This window comes from Onychomys torridus, chromosome 22, assembly GCF_903995425.1.
Source record: "Onychomys torridus chromosome 22, mOncTor1.1, whole genome shotgun sequence".
NCBI classification, from domain to species: Eukaryota; Metazoa; Chordata; class Mammalia; order Rodentia; family Cricetidae; genus Onychomys; species Onychomys torridus.
The window spans coordinates 40,523,761-40,533,142 of NC_050464.1; the positions used below are offsets into that span (position 1 = coordinate 40,523,761).

The 9,382-nt window shown below is 50.9% G+C and overlaps 1 protein-coding gene across 3 annotated transcripts in view; it reads left to right on the plus strand.

Annotated features, from left to right (window-relative positions):
• The window catches only part of Sez6l (seizure related 6 homolog like), a 158,601-nt gene extending 154,314 nt beyond the window's left edge, over positions 1 to 4,287 (plus strand). For all 3 annotated transcript variants that reach the window (XM_036172644.1, XM_036172645.1, XM_036172647.1), the window contains exon 17: positions 1,626 to 4,287. In XM_036172644.1, the coding sequence (XP_036028537.1) occupies positions 1,626 to 1,655 (30 nt within the window). In that variant the 3' untranslated portion in view covers positions 1,656 to 4,287. The remainder of the gene's footprint in view (positions 1 to 1,625) is intronic.
• The last annotated feature ends 5,095 nt before the right edge of the window (positions 4,288 to 9,382 follow it).

Sequence of the window (9,382 nt, forward strand, 5' to 3'; positions counted from 1 at the left end):
ACCCTAGGCAGTGGGGCTCGTTCAGCTTGTGCAGAACCTTCCAGGATCACCAGGAATTGCTGCGCCTTTGGTTGTAAAACTGGCTACAGGTACGGTCTCTCACTCCAGTGAGCTCTAAAGTACAGAGCACACAGGCATTGATGCTGGTGAGTGGTGCACCACGTGACAAGCATGTGACCCTCAGACACTACCCTGTGACTCATGAGGACATAGAGGTCCAGGGAGATGAAAGCGACTTGGACAAGGCTGTACCTAGCCAGGAGGAAGGAGGCCAGCTTGACTTGACATCCTGAGCCCTCGTGCCCTCCTGCCTCAATCAAACGTGTCCGTAATTATGATTAATTATCACTCTGAAGGACCATGAAAAGCTAGCCAGGTTCTATGACTGCATGATGGGGACCCTTGAGAGGGTTGGGAACACTTTTGGAGGAAGAGCTCGTAAAACTGAGATGTAGATGTGGGTGAGAGTTAAAATGCACGGCAGATGGGGTGTGTGAAAAGGTCCAAGCGTGCACATGGGGAGCCGCCAGGCTTAGTTAGGGCTGCCCTCAAGTCATTGTGTTGTGACATGTAATTCTCCCTGCTGTTAGGATACAGCAAACCTGTCCCTTGTCCACACTACCTGTCCCCATGCCTCCTCCTTTGATCCCTGTGTGAAATATCTCCTATATAAACACTCTGCTTAGGGACTCACAAGCCATAGCCACAGGCTTGGCCAGGCAGGAAATGATCCATGCCACCCTGGCTCCCATGGTTGCCTATAGCCTTGGACAGGGAGACCTGTAGATAGTAACAGGGAAGGGGGCAGTTTACCACCAGACACGAACGATCTTAGAAATGAGCCAGAGTTGGATTGGCCACCCTATGACCTCTGACAGTCCCCTATGTGTTGTTGGAGTTCTCTGTGTAGGGTGTTTTGTTCCCTGAAGCCTAGGGAGGCCTTCCGGTCATCTGATCTTGGCTTCTTTCATGTCTGTCTTGATGCCTCTGGAATCCCCTCCCATGATGTGCTCTATTCTCCTACCTACCCAGGCATGAGCTTTGGAAGGTGGAGACTGTGGGACCACCTGACTTACACTCGGCCCATTATACGTCCCATCTTCCAGAAAGTGTTGATGTGACTGCCATATCTGTGTTAGCCTCACAGGAAATGACAATGGTACTTTCAAGTTGGGGCCTGTGATTTCCAAGTTGGCTCCTGACCCTCAACCCCTGGGACTGGCTCAGGGAGCATTGGAGAAAGGCAACCAACCACAGCTGGTGGAGAGAGCATTCAAAGGATGGAATTGTATTGATTGGGGGAGAGTGAGGGGTTCCAGTCACTGAAAGTCAGAGCACACATTCCTTAGTCTGCCTGATGCAGTAGGAGGTGCTAGCATCAGTGGGGTGGGACTCCTAGAGGACCAGCTGTTGTGGGCTCGACTCTTGTCCTTTTTACCTTCATGGTCACTGTGTTGGCAGGAGGTCAGACCCCAGAGAATGCCACAGTGAATGGGCTGAGCAGACCTACAGTCCAGAGCCACAGGGCTAAGGCCAGGGACACAGGGAGATGGGGCACCCTGGAAGATTTGAGATGTCACTCTGCTACTCAGGACTTGTCCCACCTGTACCACTCTGTCCTGCAGGAAACCAGAGAGTACGAAGTTTCCATCTAACCAGAGCTGCCCTGGAATGGGGGACTTTAGAGACGGACGTACAGACGTGAACTGTCAGGACCTCCTCGGACATCCATCAGAGACCTCGTGGCGTTGGGCTGCAGCCCATCTTTTCCTCTACTCTTTTGATTCAAAGATTCACTGTTTCTTCGCACTCCTTACTATATTTAAAATTGAAGGCATTGAAATCGGTGAGTTTGGTACATTGGGACTGCAGCCAAGGTCACGTGACAGCCTCCATTCCCAAGGCGAACAGAGCAACAAACAGCAGCAGGTAACAAGGCCAGCAGGTCACATTGGATCAGCAGTGCCAAGTGTGGGCTGCACCGCCCTGCATGGTCTTCCGCAGCAGGCCACAGCGTACCTGGTACGAATGGAAGCCCTGGGGTTGTCAGAGTGTCCTTGCAGGGCTGCCTTGGAGTGGAATTTAGCCTGAGTCCTTAAGCCCAGGTATTTCTCCTCCAAAACAATTTTCCAATTTTAAAAGTTTCTAAAAGGTCAGAGCCTATCCTCTCCCTCCCAAGGCCTTCAAAGGCAGCAAAGATTTTCTGAGCATTCCCTGGGCTCAGGCCACACTGATAAGGTGAGAAAACAGCCCCTGTTTTGAAAGGTGATAAGTCCCAAGGAGGACTATCGGGGATGAGGCACAGGGATCTTGGGGAAGGGGACTCCAAAGAGGGATGGATACCAGGTGAGCTGGAACCCACCTCTGCTGGCAAGATCACCCTGAGGCGAGGGTCATAAGTCTACTGGCAGCTTGGACTAGAGAGTCACAGGGTCTTGTAAGGAGGGAGGAACGCATGACAAAAGCCAGGGATCAGCTCTGACTCTCACCTGGGCTTCTCAAATGACCTTTGATGTAGGTGGGACTCTCTGGTTCTCACGTGCTCCCTGGCAGGGAATGGCTGAAAGAGAGAATCCCCTCCCTGGCCTCTGAGGCTCTGAGTGGGGGAAAAGCCCAAGCAGATGCCCTGTGTGCAGAGCAGGGTGGAAACCACAGAGAATGAGACACAAAGCCCAGCTTGAACCTCAGTAAAGACAATGTTCCCAAACGACAGGCCCTCCCCAGGCTTCACCTACGGCTCCATCATCAGGGTCCTGGCTCTCCAGAAGTTTACTTTCTAAGTACTATCATGAAGGAAGGTACAGGGTTAGGTGCTGGAAGGAACAGTGTGTACAAGGACCACGTGGGGAAGAGGAGAGGACTCATCTTCCTCCAGGAAAGCCCCCTGCATACGTACTCCTGACCACTGAGGCTGGGGGTGTCTGGCCACCCAGCCCATCCACCCACAGAGGAACCAGAGGAGAAACCGTGCAGGCTCTAGGGAACAGCTACCCTTTGGGGAAAGACCCTTTCTCCCAGAGGCAGAACCTATCAGAGATGCTTCCAACCCCAGCGCTGGGTCACCTGTGAACTCCGTCCGTGCTATTTGGTTCTAGTTCACTCTATGGCCCTGTGAAAACTAAGCGCTTGCCTTCTATAAGGTCTGACATGTGTGAGGCCCCTCTAATCCCGTTCCCTAAAGTTGACCAGGTCATGCCCAGGTCGTCTCTTGGCTATTGGGGTAGATTTGAAAAAACAAATGTTGATTTCTTTTTTTGCAGGAGACCAGTGTCTTAATTCTGTCTTCGTGGCGCAGTCTCTGTAACCATGTTTTCAAATGTGTTCTAGCCTAGAGTTGGCTCCTGGAAGCTCACAATGTGCAAAGATTGAAAGGACATGCTGGTGTCTGTTTTTTGGTTTTTTGTTTGTTTGTTTGTTTGTTTTTTAAATACCTGACTGTGTATTTGTAACTTGTAAAGGTTTAAAAAGAACAAAACAAAAACAAAAACAAAAATGACGCTATAGGTGCCGAATGTATACAAGGTATCCATGGAGGCCCATCCCTGTCTGTTTTTACAAGATGGGAATTTGAACCCATGGGGATTAACTGTTTTTTTGAACTGGATACACTCGGGGGCCCTTCCATAAGCAATCCCCTGTCCTGACGTCAGTGGGGAGACAGACGCATTTCCAAAGCTCAGGCTTCCAGAATGTGTGCATCCTTCCTGCTGACTGATGCAGGCTGTGCCTGTCAACACCACCCATGCTTTCATGCACACAGCTCCTCCCTCTTCTGCCTGGAACCCACCTTCCTCCTTAGCTTTCTTTCTGGTAGACTCACTTTGCCAACATAGGTATTCTGACCTCTGTCTGGGGGGCCATCTTTCCAAGCGATCCCACCCCAAGCCTTTGAAACCAGCTCTTTGGAGAATTCACAAACCTCAGGGGACAACTCTGGAAATCCACACACACAGCCCCGGAGAAAGAGAAGGGTTACAGCCAGAATGGTGGCGCCACGGGGACTCTGACGAACCAATGGGTAGCTTCAGAAGCCGGAGGCAAACCAACCTCTCCCTTTGGACGTGACCTTGCTGTGTCTTCGATGAGGCCCAGTGAGATGGTACTCCAGGTCCCTTCACGGGCAGCACCCAGCACCGGCAGAGGTAGGCATCTTCTCAGATGCTTGCTTTTTCATTTATCATCAAACAGAATTTAAAAAAAAAAAAAAAGGCAAACTTTATAAGCTAGAAAAATGAAACCATTTTCCACTTTGTATATATTGCTGCTAATAAAACTGATGTAAAAGAATGATGAGTGTGGATTTTGTTCCCAAGGCTCCAGGCTGACACCAAGTTTCTGAGGACTGGGGTGAGGTACTTGGGATGCAGAGACAGGACTTGCCCTCTCTACAGTGGCCCTAGGCATGTTTCAGGGATGTTTAGAACAAGGCCTGTCTGGGGAATGGCTACCAATACAGCCAGTACTCTAGTCTCAGGCAGCCTTGACAAAAGAAACCAACCTCTCAAAAGCTGTGGAGGCTACAAGTTCAACATCAATGCGCTGGCCTGTTCAGTTCCTGGTGAAGATTCTTGTTCTGGCTAGAAGTGCCCCCCCCTTTTTGTTAGAATGCAGCCTCTACCTAGCTGAGGGGAGTAGAGGAGCAGGAGGGTGCTGGTCCCAATAAAATCCATCCCAAGGCTCAGGCATGATCTGCTTCCTTCAGTCCTAGAGGCCCCCAGGGCAAGACAACATCACCTCCGTGGCTCTGCAACAGGCTGGCCCATGCCCACACCCCCTGCCTCTGGGTACCAAAGGAGAAAGCAAAGTTAATGGACTAGGGCCAGCGATGTGGTTCAGGGGGTAGAGGGGCTTGCCACCAAGCCTGATGACTTCAGTCTGATCCCGGGACCCACAAGGTAGGAGGAAACTGACACTGGCTCCCCTCTGACCACCTTGTGCATGCGATGTGTCCCCACACACCTAGCAAACCAGCACACTAAAAAAGCAAGCATAATTTGATACTTTTTTTCTATTCAATAGACCAAAAAATTCAAAGCAGTCCATGAAGATAAATCTTTTCCCTTCTGGTAACAATGTATTTGAGTACTAGATAATTTTCAACTGTGTTTTTCAAAAGATTCCAGATTGTTTCTAAGGGGGAAAGGGGATTGGAGAGGGATGTGTTCCTGCAATTGGAGCAGGGGAGACAAAGGCTGGATTATTAGTTCTAGTCTGTCCTGGGCTACATAGTAAGACTGTGTCTCAAAAAACAAACAAAAACCAAAAATGTTTCCAAAGATTAGAAAGTTTTCAGTTCATGTACCCGAACCCAGTAGACTTCCTTGGTAAACACAAATAAATGTCTTTGTTCCTACATCAGCAATTTCTATGTGTTTGTCATGTGTTCCTTTGCTGAGACAGGGTCCCAGCCACCAGCCACAGTGAGTGCAGCCTCAGACTGTGGGTTGAGGTTGGTTTCGTTCACTTCTGTTTACCCATTTCCCAGTCTGCCTCAGTACTGGGCTTCCTCCTCAGACACCTTCTGCTCAGCAAGTCTCTGTAAGGTTGACTTGAACTGGTGGGATAGACAGCTATCTAGGGGAGTGAGCACCCAGTCTCCTGAAGAGGAAGTAGATGTAGCCACTCCATTCCAGACTCCGTTTCTCCCGATGAACCCAATCGGATGCCTTGGAGCACAGCAGTCTCTGCGTGGATGCAACGGCAGAAGAAAGAACACAGTGGGCAGGGAAGGAAGCCTGGGTCTCAGAAGAACCTGCACCTCTCCTCCCAGACAAAGATCTGACGGAACAGCACGGGCCAGCCTTAAGGCAGGTGCACATTCTGTAGCGAGAGGGCGGCCGTAAGGGGACCCGAACACGGGATTTTGTAAACACTGTTTACAAAATTCTACCAGATTTTCAGATTTTTTTTTTTCTGGCTGGTGGTTGAAGGATGACAACCAGGGTTGTCCTCTGGCTTCTATGTGCACAAATGCACACACGAACATGCACACACTTTAATCCGAAGTTTCTCTCTCACACTTCTTTGATACACATGTGTAGGTGTCATCCTCTGACCACCACACACTCCTTTGAGACAGGGTCTCTCCTTGGCCTGGAGCTCACCAAGACCCAGGGATCCTCCTGTTTCTGCCTTCCCAGTGCTAAGGATCTCCTGAGTAGCCCAGGCTTGCTTAAAACTTACAGCAATTCTCCTGCCTCAGCATCCTGAGTGCTGGAGTGACAGGTGAGCCACCTTACGTGGCTCAAACTAAGCCACTGTGGCATCTCTGTCGAGATTTTTTTGGCCTAGGAAGGAGGCACTATGCCCCAGAAGTCCCAGGAGGAGAGAGCACATGGGCAACCTCACTATCCAGACATTTAAGCCTGGAGTCACAGACCTGCCCTACACATACACGTATGTCTTAGTCAGGGTTTCTATTGCTGCAACAAAAACACTATGATGCAAAAGCAAGTTGGGAAGAAAGGGTTTATTTGTCTTACACTTCCATATTGCTGTTTATCATCAAAGGAAGTCAGGACAGGAACTCAAACAGGGCAGGAACCTGGAGGCTGGCGCTGATGCAGAGTCCATGGAGGGGTGCTGCTTACTGGCTTGCTCCCTGTAGCTTGCTCAGCCTGCTTTCTTCTGGAACCCAGGACCACCAGCCCAGGGATGGCACCACCCACCATGGGCTGGGCTCTGCCCCATCAATAACTAATTAAGAAAATGTCTTACAGCTGGATCTCATGGAGGTATCTTCTCAATTGAGGTTCCCTCCTTTCAGATGACTCTAGTCCATGTGACATATGACTAGCCAGCACAATGTCCAAGGAGGCATGCCAGTGAGTCTCATTCCATGGAGTGTCTGGAGCTGGCATGTACATGGTGCCAGGCCAAGCGGTGGGTGAGGCTTAATAATAACAGTCTCTACTGTCAGCTGCAGGCTCTCACCAGCTGAGGCAAAGGACCTTTGGCACACAGAGGAAATTGCAGAAGACCATGTGGGGAGGACGGCCCAGCAGGGAGGGCATGGCCAGGCTAAAGCAGAGCCCAGGGGTCAGTGCCCTGCTGTGCTGGCAGGGACTCAAGGATTGCCTGCCACTGCCACGGGGCCCTCTTCTCACAGGCCTCCTTGCTTGGAGTTAAGGCCACAGAGTGCAGAGGATAATGGTTGTAGTTTATGTGAGTGTGTGATTGCTAAGGCCAGCCTGGGCTACATGTGACCATGAAGAGGAAAGAAAATGAACCCCTGAACATGGGAAGTGGAGTAAAGAGGACTGGGGAAAGCTGCTTGGGGTCAACATCAAGACCCTGCCAGAGGGAGGGGAGAGAGAGGAGAGAGAGAGAGAGAGAGAGGGAGGAAGGGAGAAGAGAGGAAAGACAGGGGAAGAGAGAGGAGAGGAAAGACAGAGAGGAAGAGAGAAAGAGGAAGAGAGAGAGAATGTGGGAGAATACTGAGAGACTCTGAACGTGTGTACAGGTGTCTGTGAGAAACTGAGGCAGGGCAGGGCCTAGGAGCCAGCCAGGTGGTCACATGACTGCTAGAGGTGAGAGGTGCTGCAGGTGATGGGCAGGCTCTGGGGAAGGGGTGATGTGGGTGGAGAGAATGATGGTTAGTACATTACATCTCTTGTTCTGGCTCCTGAACATCCTCACTAGTCACATTAGCCATCCGGCCAAGCCAAGGGGCAAGCAGCCCACTCACAAGGCCATGTGTGTCACTGTGCTCACACTTCTGTGTCACCAGAGAGTGTCACAGTGAAACGTGGGCTGGGTGTGCCCAGTAAGTGCAGTTACTGATTGTGGAACAGGTTGGCATGTCGTGGGTGCCAAGGAGCTGAGAGCACAGGGCCGGGCAGGTCAGTGCTGGGTGCTGTCATGAGTCTGGCAGGGTGGACCTGCTTCCTCCCATCTCTTCACCTGTTTGGCTGCTCAGCAGCTCCTCAGGAGACCCCTGGGATCACAGCCATGGTTCCGATCTCCAAAGGTGCCCCTGCTCCCTTGGCAATGGACACAACTTGGTTTCCTGACCCAGCAGCCAGGCAACCAGCACTGGTTCGGCCTAGACAGAGGCCCAAGGTATCACAGCAGGACCAGCATGGTCTCCCAGTCATCCATGTGTTGGCCTGCTCCGTTCAACCCTCCGGAGCTCCCTGGGCCTGTACCTGCTGGCTGAGCCAGCTCCTACTCGGGAACATCAGAAGTGTGGAGCCTGTTTGTATATACGGGGGGGGGGGGGGGAGCAGAGGGGGGGGCTTTGTGCAAGCATCACCCTGGGACACTGTGGCTAGAGGGCTCTGGGAGTGGAGCCAGTGAGGGACGCTGCGTGGCACCCTCAAGGACACCTGCCTCTATTTCTGTGACATCAAGACTCACCTGAGGAAAGTAGGCAATGAGCCAGGAGCCTAGCTTGACATCTGCTAGGACCAAAGGCCTGAGGTCAGCCTTGTGATGCTCCAGACAATGCCAGCAGAGGCTCTGCCAGTCAGCTCTCCACTTCCACACCAAGTCTCCTCATCCCACCCTCCCATACTTGAAAACAGGTCACAACATGACTACATCTGGAATTAACAAAAACCCAAGCACCTGGGCACGGCTGTGAGGGGTTTTCTTTACTGGATCATTTGAAGTGGGAAGACCCACCCTAAACGTAGACAGTCCAAGGTTGGAAGGACTACCCTGAATCTGGGCCACACCTTCTGGTGGCAGCCCACATAAAAGGGCACGGATGATAGAAGCTTTTGCCCTTTCCTGCTCCCTCATTCTCGGTCGCAAGTCAGTCTGTCCTGCCGCTAAGGCATTTCCTTCAAAGGCACTAAAGCCCACTTCTTCAGGATCCCAACATCTGCCCAAGACCATCTGAGACATCTAGCTTGTGGACTGAACAACTATTGGATTCTCGGACTGTCCATTGGTAGACAGACAGGCATTGTTGGAGCTGGGCCACAGCCTGTAAGCCATTCTAATAAATACCCACCCCACCCCCACCGTGTGTGTGTGTGTGTGTGTGTGTGTGTGTGTGTGTGTGTGTGTGTGTGGTGTTTTCTATCTATCAGTTCTTTTCCTCTAGAGAACCCTGACTTATACATCATTCGTCTCTACACTTGCCCTGCGGGGTACTGGCTATTTTCTGTGGATAATGACATCTGATGAAATAGATTCTATCCAACGAAGCAGAATTCTGTCTGGAGAAGTGGCAGGCTTGCCTTTCACTCTTGGCAGAGAAAAAGAAACCAAGGTCATTGGAATCTCTCCCTTGCTCATGAAGCAGACCCAGGTTATAGATTGAATATATATACAATATATATACATATATAAAGAGAGGTAGATATATGTGGAGAGACAGACAGAGATGAGACAGAAAGACAGAGATAGAGATAGAGACACAGCTAGAGACAGA